Raw genomic sequence first — 16,459 nt, 5'->3', positions numbered from 1 at the left:
CTTAGATATTTAAATAAAATATGAACAAAAAAATACCAACACAAGAACTTCATCTTTTTATTAAGGGTTAATTTGTGGGTTAATCATTCACAATGGTCGCAACGCGACGCTCCACCTACTGCCAGCAACAACAACAACAACAACGACTACAGAAACGTCACGTCAATTGAGCAGCTTGTCAATTATTCTCCCTCCCCCGACTCTTCGTTGACGCTCTCAGCCATTGCTTGGCTCTCTGCAGCCACGCCACTATTGCCTGCTCACTTGCACTCAGGCATAACATATAACAGCAGGGCGAGAGAGCTGTCATGCAGCTTTGTGGCCATTGACTTCGTGTCTCTTTATTTTGTTTGCAATTAAAGTTCATAAAAAGTCAATTAAACACACGTGGATTGCAGTTAATATATGGAGAGAGACTGTGCAAGTGTTTGATGGTGGAAAAAGATGAAGTTAAGTTTATTTTTGAATGCAAAATTTGCTGGTGCATCTAAAAGCTACATACATATGTACATATGTATGTATGTATGTATATTGGCTTATGATCTGTGCCTTTGCTGTGTTTGCAAAGCTATAGCGCTTAAAAAAGTGGTAAACTTGGTTCATTTTGGTTTCTTATATGTACATACATTCGACTTTTTCGAACAATTTGAGGCCAGGAAAAAAAGTGTTCGTTTTTTGTTGCTTTTTAATATCGACTTCTACGAAGAAGAAGTTTCATTTCATACATATGTACATATGTATGTGATTCCTTTAACAAAGCTTCAAGTTGATATTTGGATCAACATTGACTGTACTGAATTGTACTGTTTAATCTTTTGAGTGCAAACGAAAAAGCGATGATCTTTCTATGTGAAACTTAAGTGAAGAATAAAATATCAATAGATTAAACATTTATTGCACTTATATCAAGCAAATTTCCATGAAATACTAAATGAATATATGTATATGTACATATGTAGTATATAAAGCAAATACCTTTCAAACCCATTTAATTGGCGCCCCATCGACCTGCCGTCACAACAAACAAGACGACGATCTGAAGTGCCAGACGACAACGACACCATCGATAGGACAGGATGGGTGTAGTGTTCCATTGGGTATGGGCAGCCGGAGGCTCTCAAGCGGTTGATTTATAGAGCACACGATTAGCAAAATCGGAAATGTCAAAGCCGAAAGTTAAATATACAACCTGTCCAGATTTTGATACCCGTGCAACAAAATTCAATACGTGCACTGGCCTGGGCCTGGGCCAAAAACGTTTTAAGATTAAAAACTCTGTCAGAGGCATACCGACGTAATGGAATGAGGGAATGGGTTTATATTTTCGCTTTGGGGGTTACTCTGTTTGTACACATGGTACCGACAATATTTTGACTTTATGTAAGAGCGATGCGATGCAAAAACCCAGGGACAAGTAACCAGAAATGGACACAGAAAAAACCCACCGATACAGATGCAGATAAAGGAAGTGGAGGACGGCAACGTTTTTCGCACCTACATGCTAAAAAAAAAACAGAAAAATTTGGAACCGAAATTGGGACTGCAGTCGACGGAGCCCGGAGTGTGTGTTTGCATTTGTTTGTTACGCCAAATGCACATGCCGATTCGGGTGTATGTATATCTGTTCCCCCGATGCTTGGGCAGAATTTTTGAGGAACTCAACCCGTTCCCGGTGCAGTTCTTGGTCGCTGGCCTTTGGTCAGTCTGCTGGAACGAAATGTTTGACTTTTGCCGACTCCCACAGACTGTTTGATGTCCCACTCCTGCACTCCTTGCACTCCTGACAGCCCCTTGTTTCCAGCTACTGCATTACACAGCAGGGCTGTGGCAAAATTACGGTGAATTCACAGCTTATGTTCTTCAGTGTCCTGTCCGCCATTTTGCAAATGCCATGACATTCTCAAAAATGGATAAAAAGCAGCATCCTCATCCTCTCACTCACTCTCAAGTGATTTATGGTCGGCTGTATCTGGTTTCATGTGAAAGCAGTTGGCCATTGGACGGACCAAGAGCAAGAGCAAGATCAAATGCAGGAGCGGGGTTTACAGAGACCGTATGTGGGGGCTATAAAATGTACGGAGTGATCTTACTCAGATCACTCACGAACGGGGAATAACTTTTATGGCAGGGATTACACTAAAAGAAAATACGAAAAGTATTTTTTTAGAGTGAAAATCTGTTCAATTTGTATAAAATTCAATTGTTTCTAATAGAAAATTGTATAATCTTAGTTTTATTCTTAAATTGTTTAAATATGAAGGATGCCTTCAATAAATATTTTGAGAACATTGATCATTTTTTAAACAAAAATTTGCACACCTTTCCATAATATTTTCATTATATTTTCTGTATGATTTTTCTCAGTGCCTGCACCAATATGGCTGCTAATAGGGTCCAGAGCAGAGTCTCGCATCCGTCCCCCCCTCCAGGCACCGCTTCTTCGTATCTTAATTGGCACCCATGGGGGGGGAGGAGGAGACGGAGGATCGTGCAAAGCAGCAGCGACGACCCCTATGAACATTAAAAAGAAAGAGACCCAGAGTCCCGGCCTGGGACTGGGACTGGGTTTTGGGTCTCGGCAGCATAATGCCCAATCATCTTGACTTCTGCTTACAGCTGCTTGCTGCTGCTGGCCGTCCCATTGTCCTCGTCTTTGGATCATAAAAGTTTATGACATCCGACGAAAACTAACGAAACGTTCGAAAATTCAAACTTTTTGCTGTTAACGAAGAAGCCCCCGGTTGCGTCTCCTCGCTGGGATATGCTGCCTGCCGATCAATTCCCAGTTGGCGTTGTATGTCTCTATTAGCGCTGGACAATGGAGGACGATGTGCAGCATCCAGCGGAGTGGATGTGGCTGCTGCAAAAGATTATAAATTGAATGCCATATAAGTCAGGCATCTCCATATATAGATATCTACACATATGTTCGATCCAATCAAGCTGAAACTATCCATACCCCCTCTCTGGTTACGCCTCTGTTCCCTCTTTTGTGCACACATCTTTGACTTTTATATATTTATTGCTGTGAAAAAATGTTAATTCTTGAACGTTATACTTTTATTTGACTTTTACATTTTGATCTTCTCACCCTGAGAGATCTCTCCATTTACCCGCCTCGCACATAGTTGACTCTTTCGATTGTGCGTCGTCGTCTAGTGTATGTTATATCCAAGAAGATGTATATCTGGTCGAGTCGATTCGTTTCGTACTCCTCTACTCTACTCTACTATGTATTAATTGGACGTTGGCCGCATAAAACGGAAAGTAAGCACCATAAATCAATCGCTGAAAGAGATTCGATGTGGAAAGGGTTTACAGACAGTTGGAAAGGCCTTTTTGGGGAGAACCATTTTGATAGAAATTTGTTTAAAAATATTCAAAGTTTTATGCCAAATTCTTAAATCTAATCAGAACTGAAACTGATTTGAACCCAAAGAATTTTTAGTAGTACTCATTAGCAGCCATAAATAATTATAGCCAGTTTCATTTTGTATTATATAATTCTAATATTAATTTATGTTCGTATTAGGGTATGCTTTCTTTAATCGATTTACCTCGCTTATCTGGGGAAGTCTGGCAAGCCATTTTCTGACTCATTTATAAGTTCTGAATAATCTATAATAAAGAGAAGATCGTTATAATTGTTGTAGACATACATACATACATACATCGATATTTATGGCTGCATCTGAATTAACCGAATTGCCTTATAGATGCGACAGCAGCACTAGTGGATCTACAGTCTTCTCTAGCACCGTCGATGGCTTTTATACGGACGCAGAGAATCGTTCCAAGTTGCTATTTACCTTAGAAGCATCACCAAGGATGGTGGGAATCTATCCCAGTTCACCAAGGCATTGTGCACCACCTAACACGTATTTCCCTGGCTCACGATATCAGCTTACAAAGTCGTCCCTCATTGTTCCATCTTCTTTCTAAAACACAAACTTACTCAAATTTAGCAAATCTTTATATTTTTTTGGTTGAAACTCACTTTATATTTGTTAAATATATTTAAATATATAATAATAATATATAAATATTAATATAGGCAAATCACAAAAAATGGTAAATATATGCATGAGAATTAGACTAAGAGGCACATCCTTTCTTATTTACTTATGTTTTTATGGAATTAGCAAAAGTCAGACATATAACGTTAAATAAATTATGTTAAATCATCGTAAAGTATGCATCAAAACAATGCACAAAACAGACGCCAATTTATAAATCATAGACCATACGAATATACATCACCTCTTCTCGAGTCAAAATTTGCATATGCCTTCATATTTTTCGATTTCAAAACCATTCCCAACCTTATCCGGTTATTGTTTTGGTATTTCTGGTTTTGTTAGTTTCAAGTTCAGATCGATCAGACGACTTGAGACTGGAGAGTGGCTTAAAACCGCCCCGGAGACAGTTTGTGTCCATTGTATGCGGGAGTTTGATTAACACCAAATTCATTGTCCCAGCAACGAAATGTTTATTAGTGACCATGCACTAATTAAACTCTGTCGTGTGATTTGTCGACTGTGGTTCAGCTCGGACTATCTGTTTGTCAGTTTGTCAGATTGTCACTGCAAATGAATCGCTGCTCTGTGGAGCAGAAGATCATAAATGCCGCTAAAAGGTGTGGGCGTGAAAAAAGAAAACAACAAATTGGCGTTTGTTTTGGGGCTTTGATTTGATTTGTTGATTGAATTGATTAGAGCCGTGCCCCAGAGTCGTCATGTGTGCATGTCTGTGCGTGCCAGTGTGTGTTTTTGATATTTTTTGGTTGTGGTGTGGTTGGCGAGGGTGTAATTAATCACAACACTCAAGTTCGTCATTTGACAAAAAGTGCTAACTACGCTAATAAAAGGAATTTACATAGAAAAACGCACAAAAGTTTATCTAAATCGAAACTGAATTGTACGAGTCAAAGCGAGTTATTACACATAAATTTCAGAATATATTATTTCGCATAAAATCAAATGAGATATCCATAATTTCAGTTTTTGTGAGTTCTTTCGCGATTTAAATTCAAAACTGGCGCCCACTGCTATGTAACAGCTAGTTACACAAGCTAGTTGCTACAACACACAGTGACAGGGAAATTAAAAGAAATTAAATAGAAAAACAGATCCCCAACTAAAAACTTTCAAGGACAGTAAAAAGCGTATATTGGCTTATTAATAACAATTAATATTCTGTAATCTACTATCTTTCGCTTTAAATCCAAACTCAGCATTTGGCGCCATTATTAATTGTACTCCTCATCAAAAGCTAACTGCTACAGCACTTTCGCATATCAATAAATATGCATACGTTTTTTGTTTTGACTTATTTGGTCATTTAAACATCTTCGCGCAGTTCAGGGGTAAAGATTTTGTGGAAATTTTGTTTCGAAGTAAGGAGGAAGGACATGAATAATTTACACACAGTAATATTTTTCGCTGTTTAATATAAGCTCTTCACCTGTTTAAATTAAGCGGGCTAAGTGGGTTAAGTTAATTTTTCCGTCAGTATATTTTCGGTATATTTAAAAAATGAGACGGTATACTGCGGTCACACTATTCTTAACACACCGTTTCTGGTATTTTTAATTCATTTCGATATATCGTTATATCGATATACAATATAATGGTATATTTTGTCGATTTCATCAATATATTAATTTAATTTTCAATGTTATATAGAAATCCAATAAAAGCAATTATTTAAAATAAGCCAGTTCAGTAGAAAATTGATTCATTAATCGGTTTAAATTATATGGGCATGGCTAAATGTTCTATATAGCTATTAATATGCGACGGAATATCAAAATTGAGGAATATGTATAATAGAACTTTAGCTCGTCAGTATATTTACGGTATATTTTTAAAGTAAGACGGTATATCTCTGAGGGTCGGTCACACTGCTCTACTTTTTTGATTGTCATTCAACAAAAGTTTGTAAATTTCGTTAAATTAATATAAAAACTGTTCAAATTGAATACAAATTATAAGCAAAATGGTGAGTAATGTGGTGCGACTATATTGGAGGTCTATTAACACAGTGCGAATGCGTCCCGCGTAGAATCAGCAATCGTTGAAAGTGCAGCCTAGCGAATTGACGGTGCTCCATGCATCCGGCAAAGTGGGAATGCCCACGGAGGAGAACTGCTTTAATCAACTGTCCCATGTGCATCGTCTTCGCGACTCGGAGGCTAACTACAATGAGCACCAGTATTCCCTCAATATGCAGATGCTGCGCAATCGCGAGGGTCTGGGTATTCCCTTGAAGATGGGCATGGAACGTCACTCCGCTCGCCAGGTGGGACGTCTGCCCTTCTTGCCCTCCAGGTGAGTGGTTGCCATAGGAAAATATGGGTCCTGTTGTAATGTGCTGCTTCTTTTAGCAACTTCATGGATGATGTGCTGACTGGACGCAATGAAAGTATCAACTTTGAGGACTTTTTGGGTCTGCCAGAATACAACGAGCACATGCGTCAGCCACACGCCGTGGTGGAGAAATCTCTCGGCATCTACTAAATCCACGTACTCTTAAAACGCTTAGCGTCTAGCAAACATTCAAAACGATATAATTCAGAAAATAAATTAAATAAGTGGTCCCCGGGCTAACAGATGAAAGAACGTGCGATTCCCTTAATTTTTGAGCCAAATTCATTTATTTCTTCATCGCTGTAAGGTCAATATTTAGCTAGTTTCTTTTAACTTATACACTTTATTCAAACAAAACTAAATGCTAACTGAAATATTGGCAGAAAGGATTGTTTCTTGTACTCAGGAGATTCGTTAAAATTATAAATTGGATATAAAAACATTAGAGAAAGTACAATTAAAGATTTTTGTATAAATTAAACAAAAATATAGATTGTAAAATGGACGAATTCGTTTCGTAAAATAAGGCTTACATTTAGGACAAACCGAAGAATACACGGAGGGCATTTCACTTAGGGAAACTCGAAGCATTTCAAAAACGATACAAAAAATGCATATATACATAAAGATAATCAAATTTGGATACAACAATAACTGATCAAATCAATATAGATAGTTTAAATACTCGACGTGGTTCAATTACTGGAATATTCTTCAGAGATTTATGTTGTAATTTGTTTTCGTTTCGTTATATGTATATGCAAGGAGACAATGCTGTAGCTTAGGCTGATTTCCGATTTTAGTAGATCCAATTCACGGGCACCCACTGATCTTCGTGGCTCATCTGATCGAGGGTCTCCACCACCTGGCGGAACGTCTCATCAAAGTCCTCGTTGATAATGACCATATCGAAGTATTTCTCGTACTTTCGCTGAACAAAGCTGCTCTCCTCGACGGTGGCAACCAGATCGTCATCCTGCGGAGAGAACCGATACAAATCGTATGTGTTAAGCAATGTCTGGGTATTCAGGCATATATCTAAGAGGGCTACTAGTGTGGCCTAGGGGTCGAGTGTGCACAAAAGCGGATGATCGTGTGTGTGTAATACAAGATTAATCCTTTTTTTAGAGTGCATATATCTAGGGTGGGGGACTTTACCTCATAAAGCGATGCTAACGACTCGAGCGTACGTGCCCGCCTGGAGCTGAAGCGTATGGAACTTTGACGATCAAACTGTGGAAATGCAAAAGGGTAACGTACAACAATTAAAGGAGTCTATGGGTTGGCCACTACACTAAGGACATACGGATAGATTTCTATTGGAACCGGTGGCCCGACGATCGGCATAGATTGTCTTGAGCTGATCCATGCCTGGCGCCGCAACAAATATAACAAATGGCATCAGTTCCTGGCTATTGTGAAGGATCTTGAGTGCGTTTGGTGCACAGTCCAGGATGCACATGCGACCGCTATTGATTACATCCTTGATGGACTGCAAATGGGTGCCATAAAGATTGCCATTGTGTTCGCCATACTCGAGAAACTCGTTCTGTTTGACGGCCTCCTCCATTTCCTCACGATCCATAAACCAATAGCTTGTACCATTCTCCTCTAAAGCGCGCTTCGGCCGACTTGTATCTGTTAAATAGGATGATATATAATGCATTTTTTGTGCTCATTTAAGGGGCTGTATGACTTACGAGGAATAACTGCTCCAAACTTATCCACATCGCTATTGATCAGGCGATTTTTGAGCGTGCGTCTGCCCACACCGGAGACGCCAATCAGTACCAGGGTTTTCCTGCGGAACGGCGGCATACGGGTGACCTCCTCATAGAGGAGAAGTTCCGCCTTATCGAACTCGCAATTGGCCACGGAACGGTACATGGTCTTTCGCTTTCGTTTGGAGATCTGCATCGATAAAAATGGGATTAGATAGGGATTAAATTTTGGCTTTAATGAAGCACTCACCCTCGTGCCACAGATTCCAATTTTGTGCACATAGTCCGCCTCGGGTGCCACAAAGGCTTTACGCCGCTCCTCCAACTCTTGTGAGGGAATTAGACCAATTTTATCCGATTCCGCGGTTATATTCTTGGCCTGCCACCAATTGGGGTCCTTGACATTGATGATCTGCAAAATGTCACCCGATTTGAAGGGCAGTCCAATATCCCTGCATGGCAGTAAAGAATCCTCTGAGGGATTATATGCAAACAAGGCACGCATATAGCACTGTGGATAAACAGACACATCAGATATTAATATAGGTTTGTCTAGTTTATATGTGTAGCTTAAGCCAAGATTTACTTACTTAGTTGCAAGTGATTCGAGAATTTTGAAGTGGGACTTTGTTCTAAGATTAGCTATTATTTATTCAATTATAATTTAGGAGTGTATGAGTGGAATGCTATATCGTTCCTATATGTGAATACTATATGTTTGTTTATTCATATTGCAAAAATCTATGGAATTTAGGTTTCGTTCTTAAAATGCATTCAAAAATGTTGGGGGTATAGGAAATTATAGCAAAAATTGGGGGTAACACCTAAAGCAAAAAACTTCTTCAAAGCTAATCAAAAATCCATGCAAAAAAGCAGAAAATTCTTGCAGAAATCAAAGACAATATAAATACATAGTAAGATGAGGCCCTTACATTTTAATGGTTGTATGCAGCGATGTGTTTGAGATCGTAAAAATCTAAAAACAGACTCGATTCAATCACCTAAAATGGTATACCATTAAAATGTATAGGCTACTATTTATTTTGTCTTTGGAGCAACTCTCCAATAAAACGGTAAATATTTAAAACACATCCAAAACTTACCGTTAACTTCTTGCCCGTCTCAAGACCCGCGATGCCATTCTGTTTTACCTGACCCCCACTCACGGTATAGCGACCACTCTTGATCTCCTCATCCACATTGGGCCCAATTTTCAGGGTCAGATTCTCCTTGGCCCGAGAGACCTCCACCTGGAGCTCGTCGGGCGAATGCACTGGTGTCCCATTCACCTCCAGTATAACATCACCGACATGCAGCATGCTCTGTTTATCGATGACACCCCCAGCCAGTATCCGAGCAATAACCAGCTGCTTGTACTCGTCCATTTCGACGGTGAGGCCCAGGGGCTTGCTGGGGTCCCGACGCAGACCCACCATCTTGATGGTCTCCACTGGCATCTTGCACTTTAGTATATCCTCCGTGTAGAGATACTTCCCAGATGGGCGTTGACTGGCTAGTTCTAGTTGGGTGGTTGAGCCGCCGACAGCTTTCAAACGTTGCTCGAACAAATACCCTATCTCATCGTGGGCGCGCAAGAGAGCCTAAGAAAGAAGAGAACAAATTGAGAAAGAGAATGTGAGTATGAGGCATATTGAGTGGAAAAAAATAAGAAAGAAAGCTTAGCTGTGGGGGAAAATGCTTTTGGTACAGTCGACCTCCTTTACATTGCAAACACTCGATTAACTTAAGAACCCCTCTTGAAGGATATACAGAATCTACGAAAATATGCAGGAGGAAAAACCCTTTCTTTTACTTACACGAAAATGAGGTTGGGCCAAAAGTTTAGCGAGTTCTCGCGACTCCAATCGCCTTGAGGGTGAAAATTTACGTATGATATCGTCACAGATCGGTTTGTTGTTGAGATGAGCGGGCAGAAAGACTGGCACTGGCTGTGGCTCTGTGGGATTTAGCTATAAGAACCAGAATAATAAACAGAATAAGCATCAAACATTTGTCATGTACATCTAATTAAATTCTGACTGAGGCTGGGGCTGGGGCGTGCCTGCCCTAGGTCAAGTCGAGTCATATCGTCTTGTCTTGAATCCATCCATCCAGCCACTCCATCCCATTCACTTTGGGTTAATTGAGTGAGTGCGTTAATTGGTACAAGTTCTTTTTTGGAGAGGCTCTCTGGCACTGTTTCCACCCTACCCCCATTTAACCCCGGTGACCTTTTGTGTGTGTTTCGCAAAAGACAACGAAATATTTCGAGCCTTAGGTCAAAAATTGGGTCGCTCTTGCCTTTAATTTGGGTCGTCTGAGGTCTACGAATAAAAAGTGAATTTTCTGCTTTAATTGCACATAATTTCTATCTTCCGGCTTTGCCATTCTTTTGTACCCCTTTTTTTGATTTTTTGTTTTGGAATTTGCTTTCGTCGTCGGCGGCGCCTCCTTCTTGTCGTGTATATATTATTTTTCCCCCTTTTGCAGTTTCCGCCCACGCTTGGGGAAGACATGACGAGACGGCTCTGAGTCAACCTCATGCAATATTTATACGAATACGTATACGTCTGTGTCTGTCTATATATATATATATCTTTTCTCTTTCGCTGTTTCTCTTTTTCCACTAGATGATGGAAAATACCAGGAGTGTAGGGGGAGGACGTCCATAGAGCATTATGATTATGTGGCGAAAGCTTGGTCAATTGCACTTGCTGAAAGTACATTCTTTCCATGAACTTTTATTGATTTTCTATTGAAAGAATACTTGCATTTCACAACCTGCATGAAACTACTTTACCAGATATTAGAATAATAATTTTTAATTATTTTTCTTTACGTATCCAAGAATATTCCTTCAGTCTTCCATTGAATGGTACTTTATTATCCATCAACTGAAACCATTCCTCTCCTCGTCCAATCACCTTCTCCTTAGCTTCAAACCGAATGTCATATCACACTCCACAGATAAGGTTTAGTAATCTAACCCTTCCTCTTCTTATTCACTTCCTCATTTCCTCCCTGGGATATTGGAATTGGCTTGGTGCCCACCGTCGACTGCTGTTTATTTATTTAGACATTTTTGTCTGACGAAGATCATGTTTCGGTGCCCCAGCCTTCAGTATTTCAGCTCTTTAGCTCTTCTTCCGTGTGAAAAGACTGAAGAAGCCCCACCACACACAAAGACACGCGACAGATAATCCCCATCCTCGTGAACACCCACACAAACACAAGCACACGCACAGGCGACAATTGTCATTGATACTTTTCTGCATTTGCTGTACCGTTCCTCTTTCTGTCTGTGGTACCCTTTTCAAAAAAGGGTACCATGATTTTGAGTAGATGTTACCGATTCTAAGAGTCTACTATATCTATTCTTGATCATCATTTAAGGCTTTTGAAGGGCGCAGTCTCTTAGTTTTGGATTTATGTGCATTCATTCGTATCTTTTGTTGGTAAGTTCAACATCGGATAACAATATCATATATTATATCATTCTGAATACCTCATCTAGACCTGATTAGATAGATCGATCTAGAATAATCGTTCAAAATGTCTTTGTTTGTGAAGATAATTCATAGCCATACGTTATAGAAGTTACATGTGTTTAGAATCGAAGACTATTCCATAAATATAAGATGTACATATACAAATGTATCTATCATACAAATATCCTATCTAAAATTTCACATTACCGATTAACCACTGAATCCACCAATCTACATAGCTATAAAAATTCAGTTATACATATGTAGATTACATAGGAAATAATATTATGGTAAGAACTGTGTGCTTTCTGACGCACTACAATTTCCAGATGTTAGTTTAAAATGCAGCTCTAATAGAAATGGAACAGCCATATATCTGAAAGAGTATCTAAAGCTTCGAATACCCTGTTTTGCTTGTTGCTTTTGTGCTTGTGGCTGTCTGTGGTGCCTTTTGTTGTTGTTGTTGTTCCTGATAGCCAGTAAAGGGCTTTCACCTCACCAAATGGGGTTTGTCATGACAACGACAACAGCGCAAATTGCTTTAAACAAAAAAATACACATCTTGACCGTTTCAACAGGTGCTTACTAATTAAGCAAATTGTTAATTAAACACACACCAAACACAACGCAAGTAAACAACAACGCCTCTCTCTCTGTCTCTTTTGGACAAGGCTAATGCTTGGGAAATTCGATCTACAGATGGGTATTTTTTTATTGAAATTTCCCTCGGGATCACATTATTAATTGAAACACATTTATTCCATAAGTTTAATGGTTGATTGGAAGCGCCTTTCGTTTTTCAATTACACTTTTTTTCTTGACTTTTTCTTGGTTATTTTTCGGATAGAGGTAGAGCCACTCCCAAAACGCGCGAGCGGGAGCGCTTAAAGCCAAGAAGAGCACAAAAGCGCGGAGAGAGAGAGAGAGCACTGTGTGTGTGTGTTGGTGTGTGTTCAGGTGTGAGTATCTGTGTGAGAGTTGGATATTATTTTTTTTGGAAATGCCAAAACACAGTTAAGACTGCTGTTTGTTGGCCAGGTTACACAATTCTTGTCGCGGGGGGGATACACAGCGCGACTACGTCATCAATGTGCAAGTAAACTTGGCTAACAGAAAAGCTCTCGTTTCCAAGGCAGTAATTTGGACACAACAAAAGCAATCCGATTTGCTCTACTTTTCTATTTTAGTCGACTAAACGACTGTTTATTATTGATCTGTTGATGGAACTTGGATGAATTAACACCTTTTTCTTGGTTAAAACGCACAAATTTTAAATAAAATGAAGTCAAGACGCGTTCACAGAGAGAGAAAGAGAGAGAGAGAGAGCGAACTAACTGTTGCATATGCCGCCCCGTTTAAGCCACGCTCACACACACACACACACTAGCTCAGCAAATGCTCACTGAATCGAACCAGCCCGAACCGGAACCCCAACGGACCGTAGCGCGCGCGTGTTTTGTGGATCCAACCTCACCTTAGTACTGCTTAAAAGTATCTGACTCACATGAGTTTCATTTGTACGGCACAGAGCTAGGGCTAGCGCTCGCTAGTATCCAAGTATCCAAGAGAACGGGAACGAGAGCTCGCTCTTGCCGTGTGCTTCGGTTTAATGGTGTGCGTAAAGCTCATGTTATCTTAGCTTACGTTACAACTGTACGCTTAGCAGAGACTAACACTGTTGTTTAACAGAGACTTTGAGCAGCGCTCTATCTCTCTAGTTCTCTCTCTTTCTATCTTTCTGAGAACAGTTTTAAGTATAATGTTAGCTTTAACAGTGACTTACGAGTAAGAACGAACGATGTGGTCGACTTTAAGATATTTACTAATTAGAACTATAATCAGAGGTGCAACAGGCAGGGGCTATGCAAACAAACTTTTTAATGAGAAGATTCACTGACTGCCAAAATTATAATAAGTACTCCAATGTGCTATTCTTTTCTTTTGGATATAGTTTATATTTGATTGCTCTTGTGCTTAATACGAATATATTTTATGCTATACATTTTCATTAAATCAATATACCCCTGAAGAGACCTGCGTAGCGATACGATCTGAACTTCTCTGTAAACTTTCTGCATTCGTGGTTTTAAAAATGATTTCAATCTCAAATATACCATTCTGGGTATCTTTCAATGACTTTAAAGCTCTTCTGCTCTGCTCTTTCGTAGTTATCTGAAGATCTCACAGATTCTCACACTCTGCTAAGCTTTTACGCTCTCTCTCTCTCTCCATCTATGAATCTCTCTCAGCAAGCGAGCTGCATTAGTAGGCCAACAAGTTTGTGCTTTTTGTGCATCGTTGTACCCCGTATGGAAGAAGCAGGTAACATAAAGCCACCACAGGTATGTGTTATTTACGTTGAAATATGTTTTCAAACCGGTTTTCCCTTCAAACCAATACAGATACAAAGCTTCTTTGGGACGTTGGATATTAAAGAGTTGACTCCGCGACTTGTGCCGTATTTTATGTAATCTGCATAAAATAGGGGAGTGCTCGAGGAGTGTTGAGAGAGCAGCGATGGTAGGGGGAGTATTTGGTTTGGGTTTTCGGGTAAGTGACATTTCATATTTTCTTATCTCGTGACTTGTGGTTTTAATTACTTTCACTGGCCTTTCTCAACTGCCACAGACCGCAAAAGCAAAAGCTACAGCCACAAACTATTCCACCTAGGAAAATGTGGGATTCTAATTATCCGCGTCACGCGATGTCGCTTTTGATTATTTTTGTGGTTTGGGGTTTTCCTAAAGCTGGTTTAAGGTTATGGCGAATTCGAGTATAGGTTTGGTTAAAGGAGATGATATATACCATTAAAAACCGCATTTAAGCATTAGGTAATCTTAGGGCGAAGGATTATGGAAAAAAATAATCAATTATCCAGATTTTAAAAATTGGATTCCCAATACAGAAAAAACAGATTTCTTGGGAGAACACCTTGGGTCCACATCTTTGAATATCTTTCAAGGGAATATCTACTTATCCTTCTATCAATATACAGAAAAATTCTTCGACACGCAATAGTCCTGGAACTATAGGAAAACTTGCATGCATCCAACGCCTTTATAGGGCATTCCCATTTCGGTTTTATCCTTAGAAAAACATTTCTTTTATTGTTTTTCCCAGGCAATTCGCGTGTTTGCCGCATAAACAATCCACAAATATTTACTATTTGATTAAGCTACCATTTTTACGCAGATTTTACTACGAAACTGGAAGGCATGACTTTTGTTGGGCTCAGGCAAGTCCATTATATCACAATAAAGATCTAATAAAGACCCCATTCTGTTTAGCTCAAACTCATCTTCCGCCTCAACGGGGTCAAGTTTAGTGCGAAAATAAGTGTGAAAAGAAAAGCAAAGATGGTGTTAATGTGGGGCCAAAAAATACTCCAAGAATATGCGGATAAAATAGAAGAGCTCAGAGTTGCCCCGACGGTGGATATCATTCACCCTTTAGCGGGTTATAAAGAGTCCACTTCGTTGGGGATAAATGATTTGGTAAAGCAATCAGCCATGGATATACCCCCAAAGGAAAATGATGTAATAAAGAAAGCACAGCACAGCACACCACACGCATACACACAGAGAACATACATAATATCTAGACCGAAAATCAGCATGCATTGCCATCGATAAAGTAAACAAAGATTGCCCCTGTACGGGGGCCTGTGTATGGGTGTGGAAATTGAATGGAAAAATGTGTGTGTGGAAAAAGAAGAAACGTATGCGCAATTTTCTTATTGAACAGATGCTCACTGGAAAACGGGTGTAACTGGGTCAGAAATAAATGTGATTCGTGTTCTGGTCCACTTACCATCAGCTCCTTGTGGGGCGTGTTGGGATTGCTGAGCAGCAGGCCCTTCAGAAAGATCTCATCGTGGTCGGAGAGGTCCGTGGAGTGCCGAAACGCGGCTAAGAATCGTAATCGTAAACCAATCGTAAATGACAATCGTTTCGACAGCTTAATGTACCGCTAGACCTACCGTTATCGGATGTATCATTCTCGCCGGCACTGACCCTATTGTTGCTGGCCAGAAGTTCAACCTTGTCCTGACGCGCCGCCCGACGGGACCGAGCACTCCAGCGCACCATTCTGGAGCCACCAACGAAGAGACACGAAGTGGCAGAGAGAAAGGGGGGAGAGTCGAGTCCAAAATAATGGCCACAAATGAATCAATTCGAAGGTTAAGGAACTCGAATTCGATTGTGTATTACAGGTTCTTCTTCAGGGGCATTCCGGCAGATATTTTTCAGCACACAACTTATTCCATTTATAGTCACTAGATGTTATTGTTTGGGCGCCACGCATCCGCTAACAACAAGTCGAAAATTGTTTGTCTTTCAATCTGCTTCAAGAAACCACTCTGAAAGCCAAGTTACTACGACCCGACAGCTGGGCAAGAGAGCGAGCGCCCAAATGAAAAATGATTGTAGACATTTTAACATTAACATGCAGCACTTGCAGATAGCTTTTTGGCTGCTGTTAAAAAAGCTCGATTGTAAGCGTTTGTGCTCTGTTAACTTTGCTGAATTGCTTTTCGTATCTTTTAACTTTCCGAAAAAGCTTTTAAGCTTTTTCTTTTTTTCTTAACACAATTAATAAATAATTCAAAAAATAATAAGGTCGGTTAAATTTGAAGTCTTTTTTGGCATGTTTGCTTTGCGGCAACACTATTTATACCCTAGGGAAAAGGATATTATAGAATTGCGGAAATGTTTGTCATCCCAGGCTCCGTAGGTATCAGGATCGAGATAAATATATACAAGATACTAATAATGTACTTGAATATGTCTAAAGAATGTCAATTTGAGAGATTATAAATTACGTTTTATCTTCATATAAAATTTATGAAATAGGGTGTACAAAGGCATATACACGCATCATG

At 39.7% G+C, this 16,459-nt stretch overlaps 2 protein-coding genes and 2 long non-coding RNA genes across 7 annotated transcripts; 2 read left to right on the top strand and 2 right to left on the bottom strand.

Annotated features, from left to right (window-relative positions):
- Window positions 1-191: 191 nt before the first annotated feature.
- LOC117184154 (uncharacterized) lies at window positions 192-3,055 on the top strand. The gene is made up of 2 exons (XR_004469395.1): window positions 192-449; window positions 2,365-3,055. It is a non-coding gene; the product is annotated as an uncharacterized lncRNA (long non-coding RNA).
- Window positions 2,297-3,420, bottom strand: LOC26534325 (uncharacterized). 3 transcript variants are annotated; one of them, XR_004469392.1, is made up of 3 exons: window positions 3,092-3,418; window positions 2,922-3,025; window positions 2,297-2,860 (listed from the first exon to the last, which is right to left on the bottom strand). It is a non-coding gene; the product is annotated as an uncharacterized lncRNA (long non-coding RNA). The 3 variants fall into 3 exon arrangements; XR_004469393.1 differs by having other exon boundaries at window positions 2,738-2,857; window positions 3,092-3,419; XR_004469394.1 differs by having other exon boundaries at window positions 2,739-2,860; window positions 2,960-3,025; window positions 3,092-3,420.
- Window positions 3,421-5,845: 2,425 nt separating this feature from the next.
- Window positions 5,846-6,636, top strand: Pomp (proteasome maturation protein). The gene is made up of 3 exons (XM_001356819.3): window positions 5,846-6,000; window positions 6,064-6,329; window positions 6,386-6,636. The coding sequence occupies exons 1-3, from the start codon at window positions 5,998-6,000 to the stop codon at window positions 6,516-6,518; spliced, it is 402 nt and encodes a 133-aa protein (XP_001356855.1). The 5' UTR covers window positions 5,846-5,997; the 3' UTR covers window positions 6,519-6,636.
- vari (MAGUK p55 subfamily member vari) lies at window positions 6,636-15,666 on the bottom strand. 2 transcript variants are annotated; one of them, XM_033379947.1, is made up of 9 exons: window positions 15,557-15,666; window positions 15,388-15,485; window positions 9,907-10,059; window positions 9,193-9,690; window positions 8,340-8,600; window positions 8,069-8,279; window positions 7,675-8,006; window positions 7,527-7,601; window positions 6,636-7,344 (listed from the first exon to the last, which is right to left on the bottom strand). In XM_033379947.1, the coding sequence occupies exons 1-9, from the start codon at window positions 15,663-15,665 to the stop codon at window positions 7,168-7,170; spliced, it is 1,914 nt and encodes a 637-aa protein (XP_033235838.1). In that variant the 5' UTR covers window position 15,666; the 3' UTR covers window positions 6,636-7,167. The 2 variants fall into 2 exon arrangements, with proteins under 2 accessions (XP_033235838.1, XP_033235839.1); XM_033379948.1 differs by lacking the exons at window positions 15,388-15,485; window positions 15,557-15,666 and adding an exon at window positions 13,052-13,096 and having other exon boundaries at window positions 7,168-7,344.
- Between the last annotated feature and the right edge of the window lie 793 nt (window positions 15,667-16,459).

This window comes from Drosophila pseudoobscura, chromosome 4, assembly GCF_009870125.1.
Source record: "Drosophila pseudoobscura strain MV-25-SWS-2005 chromosome 4, UCI_Dpse_MV25, whole genome shotgun sequence".
NCBI lineage: Eukaryota > Metazoa > Arthropoda > Insecta > Diptera > Drosophilidae > Drosophila > Drosophila pseudoobscura.
This window is presented reverse-complemented; position numbering and strand designations above follow the sequence as displayed.

Bases quoted from the DNA above. Each gene is read 5' to 3' on its own strand.
- Pomp (XM_001356819.3), top strand. The intron at 6,330-6,385 runs GTGAGTGGTTGC...TGCTTCTTTTAG, and splicing joins CTGCCCTTCTTGCCCTCCAG to CAACTTCATGGATGATGTGC.
- vari (XM_033379947.1), bottom strand. From the start codon at position 15,665: ATGGTGCGCTGGAGTGCTCGGTCCCGTCGGGCGGCGCGTCAGGACAAG. The intron at 10,060-15,387 runs GTAAGTGGACCA...TGGTTCTTATAG, and splicing joins CGCCCCACAAGGAGCTGATG to CTAAATCCCACAGAGCCACA. The intron at 7,345-7,526 runs GTAAAGTCCCCC...TTCTCTCCGCAG, and splicing joins CGTTAGCATCGCTTTATGAG to GATGACGATCTGGTTGCCAC.